The 20597-nt window shown below is 31.5% G+C and overlaps 1 protein-coding gene across 1 annotated transcript; it reads left to right on the top strand.

Moving 5' to 3' along the window:
- Positions 1–2471: 2471 nt before the first annotated feature.
- On the top strand, positions 2472–17779 carry LOC119835152 (ras-related protein Rap-2b). Its single transcript, XM_038359821.1, has 3 exons — positions 2472–2655; positions 13877–14312; positions 17206–17779. Exons 1-3 carry the CDS (start codon positions 2567–2569, stop codon positions 17527–17529), a joined length of 849 nt encoding a protein of 282 aa, XP_038215749.1. The 5' UTR covers positions 2472–2566; the 3' UTR covers positions 17530–17779.
- Positions 17780–20597: the final 2818 nt, after the last annotated feature.

The following is a 20597-nucleotide window of genomic DNA, read 5'->3' as shown; positions in this document are numbered from 1 at the left end:
TTGTAACGAAATTAAACAATTCTCATTATAAAAATATTTAGTAATTTCTATTATTAATTGTCATTAGTAGAGATATACTATTTTATGTTAGATTGGGCTACCGAGTTGGTGGTACGCCTGATGATAAGCGCTCACTACGGCTAGGAAACTTCTGCATATGCATTGCCCCCTTTTAAAGGTATGACGATAGGAATAAAGAAATGAAATGGGAAAATTGAGAAAAAGGATACGTGCCTCCGACTCCCCCACTTATCTAATGAAACACATGCTACTATTTCCTCCGATCTTCCGTATGGATGTGCGCGGAACTGGCCCAATTTGTACCGAAGCGTGCTCGACTCTTACATCGAAGTCTGTGTTGATATTTGGTGCTTCAACCTTACGCGTTGTTATTTTTTTCTGTTTTCTACCAGTTTTTTTACATGTTTCACATTTCAGTACTACCGCGATTTTGTACGTAGCAACATGAATAACTGAATATTGTCAGATCTCCAGCACATGTTCTATATAAAGTCCAATAAATTCAGAACTGTTTCTCTTCAAAGAAAAAATGCGGAAAAGGTCGTTTGAACCCGGTGACGCACCTTAGCATAGTTTAGCAACAGGTTGACTAGACCCTATATACTATAGGTCTACTTCGTGATATAAGAGCAGCAGCTCGTAGGCCTAAACTAGAGCTTTTATGAAACAGTTTGTTAAGATATAAGTTGTCCATGAATTCCTGTACTGTACCTATATACTAATAACTGTACTTTATTTTGTACATTATAACATTTTCCTCTTTAAATGTCTAAAACTTCCTTCTAACGCATGAAAATGCACAAATTTTCTAATATATGCACAAGTGGCAATGATGGGGAAAATAAAATACAAAAAAAGCACCTAACAATCTAAAATCATCGTCTCCCCGTGACCACAATCGCTGTAAAGTGTTCGAAACGTCGGGTTAATAATATAATGGATAAATCGCGTAAATAAAAACTTTTTAACGTATTTAAAATTTTTAAATGTATAGTACTCGCGTAAAACCAAACACAAGAAAATCTAAAATCACTGAAAAGAAATGTTTCTAACTGATCTCATTTTTTCAAACCAAATGCCGTTGGACTATAATGTTGTTGAATAATGATATATATTATGTAAAATTAAAAACTTTCGCCCGAGCAGCTTTAGGTAAGCATTATTTATTGAGCAAATTAAATGACAAATTTAATAAATTATTCAATTTAATGGATATGACATTTAAGGTAAAATATTTATTTTGCTGATGAACCGAGCTCGTTATAAATGCAAATATGCGAGGTTTACTGCTTTGTGGGCGACCCTGAGCCACCATGCCGCCCAAAATTTTCTTCACTATGTATACATAGGAATGAAGTTTTCAGTTTTTACACAATTCCTGTGTAACAATTTACTATTATTTAATAAAATAATTCGTTTATATTCTTCGGAAATTTTAAGCCTCAATAAATTATGTTATTATTTCCGTATTATAGTTACATACAGTAATTGCAAATTATTAAAACACATGTATGGTTACAATTATGACGTTCCAGTTAAATTTCTAGTTTAATGGAATTGAAATGCTGATAAATATAAACAAAATAATAAGAAGAAATACCATAATGAGTGCCGTGGCGCCGATGGCTACTAGTCCGCTGATCTCAGCAATCGCAACTAGTAGAAAAAAATAATGAAATACTTATATTGTAGTAAAAAGGAATAATAATAGCTATATTACCATTCCATGTTCGGAAAATATCAAGTATTATGTAAGCATAAAAATGCTCATCAGGATTATTTTACGTAGTTTCGTAAATTAAGGCTTTAGCACTAGTTTCTAGTACCAAAATTTATTTATTTGTAGGCTTTTAAGACCCTTTCTATAGGCTTTTATTAGTTCGATCCAATCAAAGCAGACCTCGGGAGTATAAAACCGAAGTTTGTGAAGACGCGGAACATTTTATATCTCGTAATAGGCAGGCTCGATCGGCGCAACAGGCTGAATGAAACCTACTTAGTTATGCGCCGCCACAAACAATCTTTTATTATAGATTTCTTATATTTTTTCATTTTCGTTAGGCATTTTTTCCACTCTTCACTTTTAATAATAATTGTTGTTTAATTTTAATTTTAATTATGATTAAGTAATTGTTTTACTTTAATATTACATACACGTTGAAATTGTTCCTTTTACCCGAAAAATTTATAAAATAAAGTATCTATTATATGACTCAATCTCAAGCAAGTTATGAAACGTTTAATCTACCTTGAGACTAAATAAGCGCAGACAAAGGCATGTTATTATTCTTGGAAAATGTATGCATTAAAGTGACAATCTTTTATCATCATACATTGTATCGTAACAACATTTATTAAAATTTTTCAATCACGTCTCTAATATTGTGTTGCGGAGAGGTAACCCAGCCCACAGGCGTCAGGCGGCATTCAGCGTTCGTCCGCCCCGCTGTGTACACGTCACCGAGAGGTTGATATCGACCAAAACAATCCTTTGACCGCGAATAAAAAATAATAGCATGTGTTAAGTGAACCCATCGCTACGATAATGAAGGGTCGCCACCAATTCCGACGCAGGTTCAGCTTGCAACCATCTTTTATGAAAGATGACACAGAAGAGGAGAGGAAACCGCACAGGTATAGTTATAATTAAGCGTTTTTTAAATTATTTTCAGTAGAATTGAAGCTATCAATAAACTTTCATCTCGTAGCGCTGTCTACGACAGCCGACTCTACATTGTACTGCATGATATTTGATTATTTCAAGTATGTACATATTAAATGCACTTATCACTTATTATAAAGGCATAAAGCTTATTACTATAATAGATATAATAATTACAAATTTGTAATAAATAACACGTCCTGTCATGTCCTAATTTTATTTGACTCCTGTTGTGTTCAAAATATTGAAAGTTTTATTTTGTTTACGCTATATCTAAATATATTTTATTATTATCGAGTAATTAAAACACAGTTCCAAAATGATTACATTGAAGATGAAAAAATTAAAATAAATAAATTCAATAAAAGTGTAATTTTTTACAGTCAATATTGATACAAAAACCAGAAAATACTTAATGCACAACGTGGAATGGTTCAATACACGAGTTTCCCTTTAAATCATTTCTAGGATTGTATACATCGTATACTTAAAGATGCAATGATTGCAAAAAAAAAAAGAAAAGGGAAAAAATCTGTTTTAACAGAATAGAGAATAATTTTAATCTATTAATGATATATTGTATGTTTGTGTGAACGGCCTGTTGATTTTTTAGAACAAAACATCATTTATATTCAGTCCATTTATTTTTTACTATACCTTATTAGTGGTACAACCTAAATAAAATCTTAATCGAAATTCGAAAGCAACGTTATTTATAACGATGAAATGTTTTTGTTATTAATTTACTTTAAGTATAGACTACATGCCTATAAGGACTAGATACTAGAATTAAAACTAAATTAAACAGATAGATAATAATAATATAAAAAAAAACTATACTAATGTGCTATATTTATTAGCATGTTAAGTTACCGATTGTTAAAAATACTTTTCATAACCAATTTACATTAAATTCGCCTTTCTGACCATAAAATGTAAGAATCAATACTATGATCGCCTGTTGCAATTGCGTCGAACATCCATCATGAGCCATCGTGAACGTGATATTGTTTAAGTTATAAGTAATGTATCAATTAATAAGCTAGCTGTATCTTTTTAAATTATACTTTTAAAAGAAAAACAATTACCTTTTAAAAAAGTAATTCATTAAACTTTCCGAGCTTGTATTTATAGCCGGCTTGCAGTCGAGTGTATAAATCCATAATAAAATGTATCATGTAGGTTAACGCAAGCTTAAAATTGATTTCATGCAGCTTCTGTGTATAAAAACAGCAAAAAAATTCTTCATTATATTTAATGAGAGTTTTTGAAACTCTTTAAAACTTATGAACAATTTTACACATTTTGAGATTCTTTTATAGTTATTTATATCTCTTGGCATTTTTGTAAAAAGTTTGGCATATTCAAGACATTTTTCTTGTTCCGTGGCAAGATTTTTTTCAAGTCCGTTGAAATGTTTAAAAACCATCCTTTTAAAGTCTGTTATTCTATTGTATGAAAATACTTTTCATCTAAATTCTTAATTAGCACGTGAAGTTTAATAAACACATAGACATAAACATCTGGTTAAGGGCACAAATTGTATCTCCGTGAACATACTGTGTACACAATAAAACTTATTTCCAATGTTTGTCTTAACATAATGTGAAAAGTTCAAAGTTGGCGAGCGTGGAATTCCGAGAGCTGTACGAAATAATATTGTTGCTGTTGTGTTTTGTTAGGCGAATTATGGAAATATTTGTTCTAGGCATTCTATGTTTATCTGTGTCATTGTGCGTGATAACATTGCGACCACATATTGCAATTATCATGAAACTCCATTTAGTGTTGTGACACGTATGAGCCCGGTGTTTACAGAAGGCTTTTCACCGATCTGCCTCATTATAGCGCCACGGGCTTGTTATTAGAGCGCATCGTAACTACGCATTTGACGTCATGTAAATTAGCACTGAATTAAAATTATCAATTTAATGAATATATTGATTGAGTATGGAGAAAATATCCTAATGAAGTTTATAATACGACATTGTACGGAAATAATAAGGTGTATTTATTATTTTAAATAGTTAACTAGCGGTCCGCCCTAGCTTCGCCCGTGGTACAATTAAAGCCTATCTATTATAATAATAATTATCTATGTAGATCGTTTTTTCAATTTTTTTTATACAGTTTATATTATAATTATCCACTATATAACTAAAATGAAATATCAGCAGGTACCTATTTTAATATTATCAGAAATGGTACTCACGATTACCTTTAAGCTCTCTTAATAACAAATAGTCAAAAGGCGGAAGGAGGAATTAACATTTTCCTTCATAAACCACTTTCAATAACAATAAGGTAATTTTCAATCGCGCTTCGTAAAACAAGGGATGAAATACAAACTTTCCAAGTGGGTCACTAAACTCATTTGAATGTGGATGCAGAGTTTTCCTGCTGGGATAATTCGAATTCGGCGAAAAATTCATTTGCTAATATGACATGAATTCATGGAACAAGGGATTTCGTGGTTTCAATTTGTTCACAACAAATATGTTATGACAATTATTATTTAAACAAAAAAGTTATATGAAAACATATGATATATAAGGGGCTTCGTCGATCATCATGAACGGTATTGATTATATAATTTTATGTATATTTTCTATTTCGGATTTATGTGCCTAGAGAAGTGAAATACGTTGAATAATATTATATATGCTATTTATTATATGTAATCGTATCGTAAAATTCTATAAAAAATAAATTAATATGGATAGGTAAGTTTTTATTCACAAACAAAGAATACATATGAGGGTATCGATTTGATACAAAAGTCCCAATTTCAAACCTTATTGCTTTTCTTTATGAATTATAAAAGTTATCTAAGCCACAAAGCGAAGCGCTGGCAACATTTAAAAGTTTTGTTTAATTTGTTAACATAGACCAGCTGAGCTTGTCATGTATTATAATTTGCTTTTATAAAAATATTTCAATTTAACTTCAGAACAAATAAAAATGTTCCATTTAAAATTGCTTTAGTACAATGTACAATATAGTTTCGTGTTTAATTTCTATTATTTCTATATTCCATCTGCGGCTTGGCTTGCGTAGTCAGAGAAAAAATAAACAGTCCCGGCCCCGAAGGTATTTTCCAAGATGAACCCTATGTCATACATCGGTTCAGTGGTTAAGCCTGTAGGAGATACAGATAGAGCAGTTACTTTTGCATTTATAATGTTATAGATTCCATCATAAGCAATATGTTATTGAAAACCTTTTTGTGCGATGTGTAAAGAAGATGATGTGAAGATTGGCTGAGGATATTTTTTTAGTACCACAGCAACCGATATTATTATTTCTTATTTGATTACTTGATATCAATTATACGTAAAGAAATGTTAATAAAAAATTTTAACGTCAAATTAATAATTGTACTTACCATACCATTTAACAAAAAATAATGTATAATGATTGCATGCCAGTTCACATGGCGATTTCTGTTACCTGATATTTATAAGACAACATCTAATGTACATGTTCAAGCAATGAATAAATGAATTTGAATTAGAAGCATTTCGCCCTACCTATTTAACTTTAATATAATTTTTAAAAGCCTATCCGATGACACTTCATTTCATTTTATATTTGCGAATTTATTTTTTTATCCCGCGGTTACATTTTTTTGCACATTAAATTAAGTCAAATACAAAATTTTTAAAATATATGTAATAATGATTAACCATTGTTTATTATATTATATATCCAATTATAATGTATACAGATATGATAAATGAGTAAACAATATAGTTTATCTCGTATATATAGAACTTTTGCTATTAGAAATCTATTTTTATGTTATCAATCACTATTAAAACTTTACTCAATGCTTTTATCCTTCTCGTTGACGTCGGCGCACCCTATTTCAGCGACTGTTGATTATTATTGCCCATTCATCCGATATTAATGTTTTTAAAGGCACTCGCCGAGTCAGTACTCTGTTCACCCCGAGAGGGAGTTAAACCGCCTGGGTGGTCCGTTCTTACATTGCCTTTTACTTATAACGTACGTTGCTATAAACTCTGTATTCTCTGGTTATTCTGCAGGTCGCATTGTAGTTGTTACAGACATAATATAAAAGAATACCATCATTTATTATAAAGGTCAAATCAAGGCTGAACATGAAAATAAATCGATAACCTTCTGTCATCCTCGGTTTATAATTGATATTGTTAAGTATTGCGAGACGAGCATCGCTACAAATAAATTACTCATTTTAATTGGTAATTCACTAGGTAAATCAAGATATTCATGATTAATTGAATATTGGACGTAGATTTTTTACATTAAGGAGTTAGCTTGATGGTAAATTTAATGCTTGAGGGATAGGACAACAGGTTCCCAGTTATGAAAAGGGTTGATTTTTCTAAGCATTACACTTCAAATATTTTTATCTTTGCCAAGATAATAAGCATACGCATTTAGGAAATTTGATAATTATTATATATTTGTGTAGAGCAAACAGACATTGTGTACATCTTTTTCTTTATTCTGGATTCCCACTTATACCCTTAAAAAGGTTATCAAAATGTCTTCTTCAAATTCTATCAACATTTTGTGTTAAAAAGGGAAAACCTTTATTGTGGCTTAATTTAACGCATGTTCAGGCTTCAATAGTACCATATAAGGGCACTCAACCTAAACGTATGGGCAATATCCTACCCAAAATATTGGCGCTCAACTAAAGTATAGAATCTGCGAATTATTTTTTCGGTCACGTTCCGCACCACTGATTCACGCATCGATGAACTTACCGACGTAAAGGAATCGCGATTGAGATTAAAGGAATTACACGGGTTTCCCGCTATTTATCGCGAGCAAATACTGAACGGCCCATATTTTCATCACGAGTATCGGATTTTGACAAGGAGATATGTTATTCTCATTCATAAGTATTGACACGATATTTCTTATTTGCATGCGTCGTTGACACAGGACATGGAATTACATAATTTCTTGTATGTGTGTAACAATAATGATGTATTATATTACTTAGTTGGTTATGCTTAAAAACGATTATTTAACATCCTACCAAGATTGTTCAAATTATTTCGAAGTAGAAATGGTTTAAAAATACTATTTTTAAACATTAGATAGAGTGTCAATACTTCATTAAAAATATCTTGTATCCGAGTTAACAGTATTTGTTGTAATTTAGCATAATTATATAAAAAAGTGTATTTTGTCGTATTAGTTCATAGTTATTTCCATTAAATCAATCTAGTCTAGAAATTATACCAAAAATGAAGTTAACACTCAAATAGCTATCTACTTCTATGTAAATTTAAAAACAAGAAATTAGAAATTTCATTCGATATAATTTAAATGTTAAATTAATCTAATATATATAAATATAACAGCATAAGATCCACATCGTGATACGTTTCGATTTCCCATAGCTATATATAAGATAACAACAGAAATATTTATTAAAACGAAAACGGATATTCAATAATAACATGATTTAATTTAGCATGATCAAGGTATAACAATAACCGGTGCGTGACAAACTTCGATTGCCTTACGATGTCTTAATAAAATTAATATGGGACCGCCCGTTGATAAATGAGGCGTCTCGCCCATAAATTGTGTATTGTAACAGTCGTATTCTATTGCAAATAGTCTCTGAATTACCTCTTCCGAACATTATATTGGGAGATCATTCCGATCTTTATTTTAGGCACTCAAAAAGCATTTATATCGTAAAATTCTATAGCATTGTTATTACTTTTATAGGTATTTGCAGTGATTTCAGAATGTCGTTATTTTCAACCTTCTGTTTTGAATTGAATGTATATATAATCATACTAACTTGCAGTCCGCGGTGTCACTCGCGTAGTCAAGGAAAATTACTATGGAAATGCGATTATAAACGGTCCCGTTAAAGGTAGTCTTCGTAGCTCTCTAGTCTCCTTCTCCAGATACAAAACTAAAACAAAAATCATGACATAAATGCTTTGTGGCCAAGTGAAAGGAAGCAAATAAACATAGTTTCGCATTTATATTATACTAGATTTTGCCTGCGCCTTCGCACGCGTTAATTTCGGAGTTAAACCCCTTACCCTAATCCGTGAAGATTCCATGCTTTAAAATATGTCACCACATTAGAAGCCTCTTAAATAACAGTATTTCTCCGCTATTTAATTGTTATTACACATATAAACCGTCCTCTTGAATCACTCTATCTATTACCCCCTCAAAATCTGTTGCGTAATTTTAAAAGATACGTAATATACGATAAGTATACAGACACACACACAAACGGCGGAAAGCGACTTCGTTTTATGCTATGTACTGAAGTAAGGATTTTCCTGTTTCATTGCGAGTAAAGGAAATTCGATTAATTAATTTCACAAAATCTTGTAAATAAATGATTTTCTTAATTTTTGTTTTTCCATTCAATTAACGTATTTGATATTCTCCCGTAAATATTTTCAAGCAGTATATATTTTTTTGCTACGACTATGACTTTAATTATATTTAAGTTGAAATATGCTTGATTTTTGTACTTTCTTTTACATTGGTCGTTGCTGTGCTAGCGTTAATTTCAAGAGGTTTTTCCATGTAACTACACGTGTTTTTTATTTATAGGTTTAATCGTAATTTTAAACGTTCGTAAATATACGTTTAAAAATGCCACGGAAATACGCGTAGTCTACATAAATACTCGTATGTTAATAAATATAAAAATGATGTTTATTCCAATATCGCAAATATTCGTAATGATGAAATCAAACGTCTTTTTATCTTTCGTACACATTATATTATATACCTCTAACAGCGTTTTATTTCGTTTCTAAATGTGAGACGAAAAACTAAAGTTACAATATCTTACCGATATTTTGGTACGATTCCAAAAACAGCTCCAACGCGTACACGTCGTTATACACAATTTAAAATTAATACTTTTAATTACAACTAGATCACGTTCAGAACACATTTAAGATGAAACCGTAGTGCGTGATCAAAACAAGTAATAGAACAGGAGGGTTTCGGAATACAAATGCGGAGATTTATTTCGCTTTACGTTAAAGAGATTCTACGAATATTGTACCTAACAACGGAACGAAGGCACCTGTCTGCTCATAAGCACGTCTTGAGTCACGCTAAACACGCGTTATTCCTATGTTACCTATACACTTACGTAGATATTTGATTCTTTTTCGTGGGAAAATATATTCTATAACATTACCTTAAGATACAGCTTGCTTAATTTCACTTCAAGTAGACTCTCAGAAAGTTTTAATCGCCACATGAACAATTGGAAAATAGTTACTATGAGAAGAGCTGAGATTAATTCTTAATGTTTTTTTATGTGTTTCTTGGCAAAGGAGCTTGTGTGTCGCCTGATGATAATCTACCATCACCGTCCATAATCGTTTAAGGGATAAGGAAAAGATTGATGGAGGGAATAAAGGAAAGGATCGGCAAGGTTAAGGAAAATTATAAGGGCTCCAGCTCTTCCACGCATGGAACGAAAAACAGTTCAACTTCTGTGGGCATGTGGTAACTTCCCTGATACGAGCTGGCCCAATCCTTACACACTTAAACGTTTATATGCAGATTAATATTTTGGTTTTATTTGGATAATTAATTACATCTAACTTGATTCCTGCATTCATCTTGTTGGAACCGAGTCAAAAAGCATCGCGGTTGGCACATATCTATTCTGTCGAATAAAATCTCATAAAAAAAATAAGAAAATAAGTAATATGTACCTACTATTTATCACATTCTTTGAATTTATTTATTTGTAAACAATAGGATTTGGAATAAAAAAACATTCAATAAGCAAAACTATTCTTAATGCCCTTGCCCTTGCCCTTAAGATGTGCTATCTTAAACTTGGGGTAATTACTTCTTCCTGGAGCAATGTTCATGCCGGGGTTCACTGTTCGCGCTATTCGTCTTTGGAACGCCCTGCCTGAATCCATTAGACGTGCGAAGTATCAATAGCTTTAAAGCTCTTGTTAAAAATCACTTTTTATCATTATGATGTGCTGCTTTTAGATCTCACAATATTCTTAGAATGTAATATTTTATATATGTATATATAATATTTGTTATCTATGTAGTATGTGTATTATTATTATTTGTATGTTTATATTTAAATACATGTTTATATACGTTGTGCTACGTTAATAATATATTAGTTATGTCTTTGTGCCATCGCGTACACGTTAAACATTCCTTTACAAAAAGGTTGCCTGGAAGAGATTGCTCTTGAGCAATAAGGCCGCCTTATAGTGCATATGTGCCGGCATGGTCTTTTTTTTTACAATGTCAATTTATTTTTCGGTAATATGTACTATAAAGAATAAATAAATAAATAATTCAAACTAATCATGATATAAAAATAACCTTTTTATCTAAATGATTGCTTCTTAATACCTTCATAACGTTTAGTATCACCCCAGATAACTAGACAGTTACTGTAACACGCACTTTAGCTATGACCCTTAAATACGGTTTCATTCATTAGCCAAATGTGAGGCCAGGCTTAGACTTACGAGAGAACTTATTTAGTAAACGACGCCCACGTGCAACTATGTAGGTTTACTCATTAATGTATATTTTTTATGAACAATGAACACTGTCGGAACGAAAATACTTCATTTAAGATACAAATGATACCTCGAGGCGCTTTTCAAATTTGTGATTCTTGATGGGTATTTCAAACAGAGTTTTAAGGACCGAAAACAAAGATAACCATGTATTTTCTTAGACTGACAGTCTAACAGGGACAGACAGCCACCATTTTATCAGACTTTGAAATTTTTAACTTTCTTTGTTCAATAGAATACGGACAAAGCTGGAGCTTTGAAAGGAGGCTTGAAATGATTTTATCTCACACATCTTGTGCTTGAAATGAAAAAAGCTGAAATCACGAATGTATTCGCTGGCAGGTTAAATATACCTTTTTTTTAATTCAGTCATTCAAAATGGAAATAGAAATATATTTCAAATGAGTTGTTCTATAAGATGATTTATCCTGTTAAAAATTTCACAGTAATGGTTACTAGAAGTAGGTAAAGATTAATTCAACGAAACCCAGAGTGGAATTGTATTAAAATAGCAATGTAGAATTGAAACTCAGACCTACGCAACCAAGATTTAAATTTTCGACAAAGGAATTATAGTATTAGCATAAAACCAGAATAATGTAGTCTGAAAACAAAAATAAAATAACAATTGAATCCGACATAAGCCTTGTTTTGTTTCATTCATTCAATTAATCTATTAGTACGTGTAGGTATGTAATTTATAAATGAAACTTCATAATTTAAAGCAAAATAATGCTAGACATCAAATATCGTTCGATGATATTAAACTTATGAACTTAATCTATTATGAGTAACTGAATTACTTATAGGCATGAGCACTCCTACTTTAATTGAAAGTTCAATAAACCATCAAATATAATGGAACATTTTTTTCTAATTGAGCTATAGTTTTCAAGAGAATGAAATGACCTGACCAGATTTTCAATTTGAATAAATTTTCTTTTCTTGGGAGGAAAGGAAATTTGGTTAAGGATTATCTGTGGTGTAACGATTAAAAGCTCCTTTATTGAAATCTCCTAATGGCGAAAATAATCTTTCTCAGTAATCGGAGTCGATTTTAATTAATGCTACGCTGCAGGACATTTATTTTACAAACATTATGTCAGAATATTGAGAATATTTTTTAATGATTTTCTATGTACTTACGTATTATCCTTCAGCTATTGCATTTTCTTTCTTTTGCACATATTCCAACTAGCACATGGGTAAATATGAAATCTTGTAAGTAGTGTCTGTTACTGTTCTCACCTAAACCTTCTTAAATTTGCTTGTAGATTATTTTCATATTCAAAGAAATCGATGTTTTGACAAATATCAAAGCTTTAACAACTATTTTTCTAAGTTGTGTGTGTTTAGGTACTCATATTAAAAAGTTGAAAAATGACAGTTTTATATGTAAGACAGAGCATCGTAGTATAGCCGAGTCTCAATCTTCACTTTATAATTAAGTTAAATAATTGCAAAACTGTTCTTAAATTATGATTATTTGAACAATAAATTTACATATTTAGTATGTATTATAAAGTGTAGTATTATATAGTAGGTTATGGTATCATTCATGTAGGTAAAGATTTGGTGGTGTTATTGATCGGTGACATCGTACGATCCCCCGTCAGATAAGCTACGGTAAAACAACCAGCGGGCATCTGATAACACAGCCAATAGATAATGTTCAACGACATGCTTACATTGTCAATTTGTAACCTTTATTAAAGATTCGTTTCAAGTAAATGCTAATTTTAATCTGTTTCATTTCACTCGGAAAATCAGCACGGAAGATTTAATGCATGATTTACTACTCGAAAACCAGAATGAAAAGTATGAAACGAGAATTAGCATAATCTATTGTCTATTCCTTTATATCCATAGAGTACGATATAAGCGTTAAATGTGTAAGATATAGACTAGTTTCTAGACAAAATGCTAAACGGATTTCCCTTCAATAGAGCTAATTGACTGGGTCTGTTTGTCAATTAGTTTAGTTCCAATTCGAAAGTTCGAGTCAATAGCAATTATCCCCGTGTTTATTAAAGAATACATGAGTAAAAATTCATTTTCAAGTCCTCAGCTTATTTGTATAATTTGCATGATTTTATAACGCGGCCCTTATTCATATAATTTACATGTCATTCGTTTACAAACAACGTACAATAATAGGTATTTAATACGTAAAATTAAACGTGGTCGTTTCGGGCTCTTGTAATTTAAACATCAACGTTATATTAAAACATGTTACATTGAATGGAGCTTGTACTCATTATACGAAGGTAGTAAAAAATTCGTCCATTCATAATATTTAGGTTAATACTGCCAGCACCCAACATGTAATAAATTGTTGTGTATCTGTCGAATCGAAATTTAATCGTGCGTTGATTTGCAGAATATTTATATGCACCTATTATTTATACTTACTTACCGCCCGCAGCTCCGCTCGCCTAGTCAAAAATGATAGAAGTCTCGGGATGTTACATGCATTGTTTGAGTTCCCAAGGGATTTCCGAGACAAAAACACATGTCCTAACTCGGGCCTCAAACTACTTTTTTATCCAAAAAATATATCATAGCATTTCCTCAGCCATGCATGCTCTGAATACAGGAAAGAATAAATTTATTGTTTTGTTCCCAGGCCTGAAAAGGTGGAGCATACAGTATCTGGCAGCAACAGCAATCTCACGAACAATGCAGTACGCCATAAAATAGTCGTCATGGGCGCTGCAAAAGTTGGCAAATCATCTCTTATATCCCAATTTTTATACGGAACCTTCTCCCCTAAGTATAAGAGAACTATAGAAGAAATGCATCATGGTGATTTCAACGTATCTGGGGTCAGACTGACGTTAGATATTTTGGACACATCTGGAGCGTACGAATTCCCAGCCATGCGAGCACTGTCTATGCAGTCAGCTGACGCGTTTATCCTAGTTTACGATATAACAGACTTAGAAAGTTTCGCGGAAGTTCGCGCCTTGAGAGATCAAATTCACGAGACTAAGGACAGCACAGCGGTACCCATTGTTGTTGTGGGTAACAAAGTTGATTTAGCTGAAGCTGGAGAGAGGCAGGTTAGTTGTTTATACATTATATTTTTTATACATATTTCATAAACGTAAATTATTGATCATTTATACAGTCGCCGTACACGTTGTTTTGTAAGTGATCATTACGCAATATATGAAAAGGATAAACTTAGTTTCCCTCTATCAATTAATTACCGCTATCTTAATAAGTCAGGCACACATTAACTGTGTTTCTTGTATCAATTTTGTAGCGATATTACTTCATTACGACACAGTCATATCGCTTCAGTTACCAGACGTGTGAGAACTGAGATAATAGAATTGGATTATGTGAAAAGAGTAGCATGTATTCCATTATTTAATTTGTACTGTTTGTAGTTATGATAATAAGTAAGTTAACTTAAGTATTATGTATATAAAACGAACGTAATTAAGTAACAATCTGTGGGCAACATATTATTATAGGCATTATATACATATATAATGCAGCTTGAATTTGTTTTTATACAGACGGAATAATAAGTATCTTACTTCATCATCATCATCTACCCATATATGTTCCCACTGCTGGGACACAGGGAAAATACAATTTATTTGCTGCACGCTCGCCTGGTCTCGTACCCAGACCTGTCGATTTTAGGTCCAAAGTTATTACCACTGAGCCACCACTGCTTTTAATATATTACTTAAAAACAGATAATTAGTGTATAATTTCTTTTATATTCGATCACTGTTTTTGTGTAAAAGATAAATAACGTGTTTGTTACAATACGGTACTTAACAATAATTTTATTTATTTTTTTGGAGAACGAACAGAAACAATTATTATATTTATATGTATAATGAGTAATTATTTTCTCTATATCTTTCTGTGAACGTACAAAAGAAAAGCTCGTATCTACCTACATTACAGATATCAAAGTAAAGTAAAACACATATAAAACATAAACGAACATAGACATAACGTAATATGAACTTGTGTTTTAAATTAGAATAATGATATAAAATTGTTATTTAACATTTTAAACTATATCAGGAGTATGTAATAGATATATTTCATTTAGTTTGTCCTTTACTAAGATTTATTAAGGCATCCGAAAACATCAACAACAACTAAAAACATTATGTAAAGAATAGGATATAAATAGGGATATAATATAAACAAATAATGGTTTTGCAGCGTTTGTTGTTAAATAATAATATGTCGGTTTACAGTAATAAAACAAATAATCTGCGATAAATAGAATAGAACTTCTTATCAAACATAACTTTTAAATAAGCAATTGATGTCACATCAGATTTCAATCAAAAATCTAATCTAAATAAATGAGCGTGCATGCGAGAGGATGCAATCTTGGTAAATACAGAAAAGCTTTTTCGCTAAATATATTTCTGCTATATAATGCAGTATATTCAATGAATATACTGAATTTCCGACTTATCGTGGACATGGAAACATTTTGCAAGTCAGCTGCGAATATGCCCAGCTCTAGATGTGGGTATTAATTCTCCTTTTGGGTGTGCACACATCGGAAATTCAACGGATGTGACCATTTCCTTTAAACGTTGCCTACATTAGAACCATTCACCTTCTAGTGACCTTATTACAAAATGTAGGCGGTAATTTTAATTGTTTTGGACGATTGCTTTGACGATATAAATGAAAATGAGCAATCATAAGCACTTTTAGAGGTTCATGGATATTAAACGTTATGAAATTTAATTTAAGTTTGAATCAGGAACGATTTTTTATATTAAGTAAATAAGCATAAGTTTTTTAAAACCTGACAAATACAAATAAAAATGAAATACTTTAATTGAGTTATAAGAAGTGCTCTTATTAGTTCATTAATATAAATGGGAGATACCTACATGCTTAAAATATACAAAAAATGATAATGAACTGGAAAAAGAGCATTACCTTTTTTCAATTTGCGTGCCTGTTCATAAATTAAAGCACAAGGTACAGTAAAATGCAATGTAATCTCTATGGGCAATGAAGTGAAAGAATGGCAAAAGAGGTTATATTTCCAATTTAACCTTCTTGGTTCTGTTATATTTCAGTCATAACTATTTAATTTCCATAATCATAATACCGCCTCGTATAAAATTTTTCTATTCTTTCAAAAAAAAATATTAATTAATAACCGTTTTAAAATACTCTTGATTTTTTGTAAATTAGGTATCATATCTCATGTGTCATGTAATCATTTTATAAACAAATACTACAATTATATGTATATCCATTATTTGGCTAATCAGTGTACACAGCATTGAAGACTTATTTAATAAAATCGGACGCCAGGGTCGAATCAACAAATAAACATTGCAAGTTTAGTTTTACAGTGTTTTGTTGTACGGAGTATTCCGGATAGTAGACCGGAGAATATGCAGACTGGCCGATATCCGTTCCCTTGTGCTTTCCGCGCCAACGCCCACTGTCTCACATCGCGTAAACCATTCATTTGTGAACTTCGGGTACAACTCTCAAAGGGAAATATTGTCCTCATACTTATTATATCTAGCATTATTGAAAAAAAAAATAATCGAACTTCATTTTGTAATTAGAGAACAGCTATATATAATATAGAGTGGGTAGTTATGAAATACTTGACATCTGAGTTAATACTTTACAAATTGCGAAACTCTACACGTCTAACACAGATAGCAGATGTCTTTATTAATGATTATTGCTTAAAGTTTAGTGTTCGAACTAATTAGAGTTCATTTGTCACCCTCGTTTATCTTGTCAGATTTCAGCACAAATGCGACCCTCAAGAACCTTTCCTCAGAAATACTTGACGCTATAAATTATCGTAAAGCTCTTTAACTACGGTATCCGAATGACGTAACTAAATTAGGATATAACTTGGCAATTTAATTAAAGTATTATTAACGCTCGCGAATAAATTGTAGGCTTAATTAATTTTGATTTCAGGTTGACTTTCACACGACGGAGTCGGTGGTGACTGTGGATTGGGAAAATGGGTTCGTAGAGGCGTCGGCGAAGGATAACACAAATGTCTCGCAAATATTCAAGGAGTTGTTGGTGCAAGCTAAGGTCAAGTATAATTTGTCGCCAGCTTTGAGGCGGCGGAGGCGACAGTCTTTGCCAACAGGACCTCAGGGCCCTCCGGGTTCATCGACAAGCCCATCGCCGTCCAACGCGCCTCATGTCCCGTCGCCAGCCCAGCTCGCACATTTGCAACAAATACGCGAAAGACACGCTAACAGTAAACGTAATTCATGTTCAATTTCTTAATTCGTTCATGATACTAGGTGTGTAAGATATAACACTACTTGCTAAAACTTTTCCAAAATGTTTAATGTTGTGATTTCATGTCAAACAGTAAAGAGAACATTTTTCATACTCGTCAATACGTTTTCGATTGCCTGGACGCTGACATAATATTTCTATTTTTAAAAGTTTGGTTAAAATAATCAGATGCTATCGCTGCGATCATGTTTGCTAATAGTTTAATGGAATTAAGCAAACGTTTGCCTTTCATTAATGTAGGATATATTTTTTTTAATTTTATGAATCCATTCAATGGACAAATGCAAATCTATCAAATTATAACAAGCTACGAAATTATAACATAGCTACGAAATAGAAAAGACAAGAGAAATAATTAATTTAACTTCTAAATTTAAGGTACAATCTGTTAGGTATGACAACGCAATTTGAGCAATTAAATGTCATTGTTTGTAATATATTTACCCGTATAAAAATTATAACAAATCGTGTAATATAAAATTCAAAATCATAAAGAAAGTCGACCCATTTGGTGCATTACCACTCTTTTGTGATGTTAATTTCGACATGAATATTAAAAGATTTACGGTTTTTTAAATTTCCATATCTAAATAATATAAGTATTTTTTTTCAAACCGATGAAAATTGGTAAAAAAAATTACTTCGTTTTTTTTTCTTTTTGTTGTTTTCTAAGATATCTGTCGATTTAAAAATATTTATGTTATTTCAGTTCTAATTTAGATGTAATCACTTGAACTTTAACATTTAAATTAAAGTATGGAAAAGCCTGAAAAGTTTGAAGCGTTGTCGAATTGATATCTCATAGCCATCGAAGGCGTTAATGCGAAATAATTAATTTACAGGCGCGACCTCGCTACGTTTACACTTTACACAGCTCGTTTGTTCCCTACCGTTAATAAACATTTGTTTGTTTATGTCTTCAATGTACAATTACATTTATAACTCCTTAATTAATACTTCAATTTATAATCATCGTCTTAACGTCGAACTCTATTATGACTAATACTAAAACAAAATACTAACGTTCAGTCACTATTAACATACACAAAACATGACGGAGTTTACAAGTTGAGATTTATTATTAATATGTAATTAACTCAGACAGGCAGCTCATTTAAGCCTTTGACAAGATATGTGTGGAATTGCTATCCAATCTCCTCCAACCGAATTAGTTTCATCTTTGTACAATTTACATGGATATTCAAGCACCTGCCGATTATCTATTAAATGTTTAAATGTATAAACTTTATCAAATCTCATTTACACCCATAATATTATATGTGTTACACTGTAAGTCCGATACCGCTCCGACCGATCTTTTACTATGACGACAACGCGTTGCGATCTATTTTTTTTGTCACGAGTGTTATCGGTTTTGAGTGTAACATAACCATTTAGTTTCTAGAGTACTTTTTAATAGTAAAATAAAATAACATGTATTGATGAAAGTCTAGTAGAGATCCGTTCAATTGCATATTTTATACTGATTTAAAATTGTATTACTACTATATAATTTTTCAGGTGTATGAATGTGCCTTTTTATATATTCTTAGTTTTATTGTAGAATATATTGTACTTTTTGTATGTCGTACCTTTTTTATGGAAATTGCAGCGAAACAGATCTAGATTATGTTATTAATTAAATTATTGTATGTAGGTGTTCCTTTAAAATGACGATTTTATTTCACTGACACGACACCTAGCATCTACTGCTTTTTTGAATATATTGATTTTGAAGACTGTGCGATAGTAATTAATGAGTATTTTAAATTGATTAAAATGTATCTTTTACATTTTACATAATATTGTGTAGTATTTTTTATTGATGTTTAAAGTGCTGTCTCGCTAGTATAAATGGAAGAAGAGCATAATATTCTCTTACATTTCCTTTATTATAAACGTTAGCGGACTTAAATTAGGCAGTATAAATGTTGTATAACACCAGAATGTAAATAAAAACTTCATAAAATTCTCTTAGAATAAGCATAAGGATGTGTCCGTAGGGTTTTTCAGAACTGTACTAGTAAATAATAAATTCTTAGGAAAGCAAAAATCTTCATAAGATTCGGAATCCACCCAGATTTTACCATTCTCGGGTGTAGGTATGTGTGAAGCGTCAATCTTGGTAATACAAATTTTTACATCTTTCGATCGTGATGGATATGTAGAAGCAATTAGTTATAAGTGCCAAAAACTGACTGTAAGTAAAATACAACTTTAAGTTATCATAACATTATACTATTTTATTGTAATATTGAAAGAGAAAATTATGCGCGCAAAAACAAGAAGGTACTGACTTCGAATACGAGATATAAAATGAATAACTATCTAAATCATTTAAATATGAATGTACCTATGTTTAATCATCTACTAATTTTAGCAGATATCACTATTTCATTATATAAAAATGCCACGCACAGAAGGATTTGATAACAAGTAGAATTTGTGTGCAGTATTCATGTGTCAATATAATAAATATAATAATAGATCGAAATTTTAAAAACTATTAACTTTTCTCGTCATATCTAAAAACAATCATCTTTTTGGTAAATTTGTACTGTGTGTAAAAGAATTGTAAAATAAAATGAAATAAACTTTCCTTTTTAATTTTATTTTATCCTATTTAACGACCACAAAAAACACGTAGATTATATTATATATAGATTAAAGTAAATTAAAAAAAAAAATAAAAAAAAAACCAATCACATTTTGTGATGGTTGTGATCTTGAATTTGAAATTTGACAAAGTGTGTAGAATTCTAGTAATCAAGTCATTGAATATGAAGGAGTTGTGAAGTGAAGGGGCACGAATTTAACCAGCTCGCAGCGAGGAGGTACCACACCCCCACAGATGACCAGGGTGAAATATTAGCATGCTGCTGTGTTTCGTATTGTGACTGAGGGAGCCGGAGGCCCGTTTCCTTTTGCCCACCCTCCCCAGTCCATTCCTCCTTAAACCGTACTTTATCCCTTACCCCTTAAAAGCGGGTGGCGCATTAACTGAGGCAAAAAAAGGTCAAACGTCGAGGCACAGTTAATCATTTTAAAACCTG

The sequence above is a fragment of the Zerene cesonia genome, chromosome 20, assembly GCF_012273895.1.
Source record: "Zerene cesonia ecotype Mississippi chromosome 20, Zerene_cesonia_1.1, whole genome shotgun sequence".
Taxonomy (NCBI): domain Eukaryota; kingdom Metazoa; phylum Arthropoda; class Insecta; order Lepidoptera; family Pieridae; genus Zerene; species Zerene cesonia.
The sequence above is the reverse complement of the archived record's forward strand: the minus strand, read 5'-3'. Positions and strand labels throughout refer to the sequence as shown.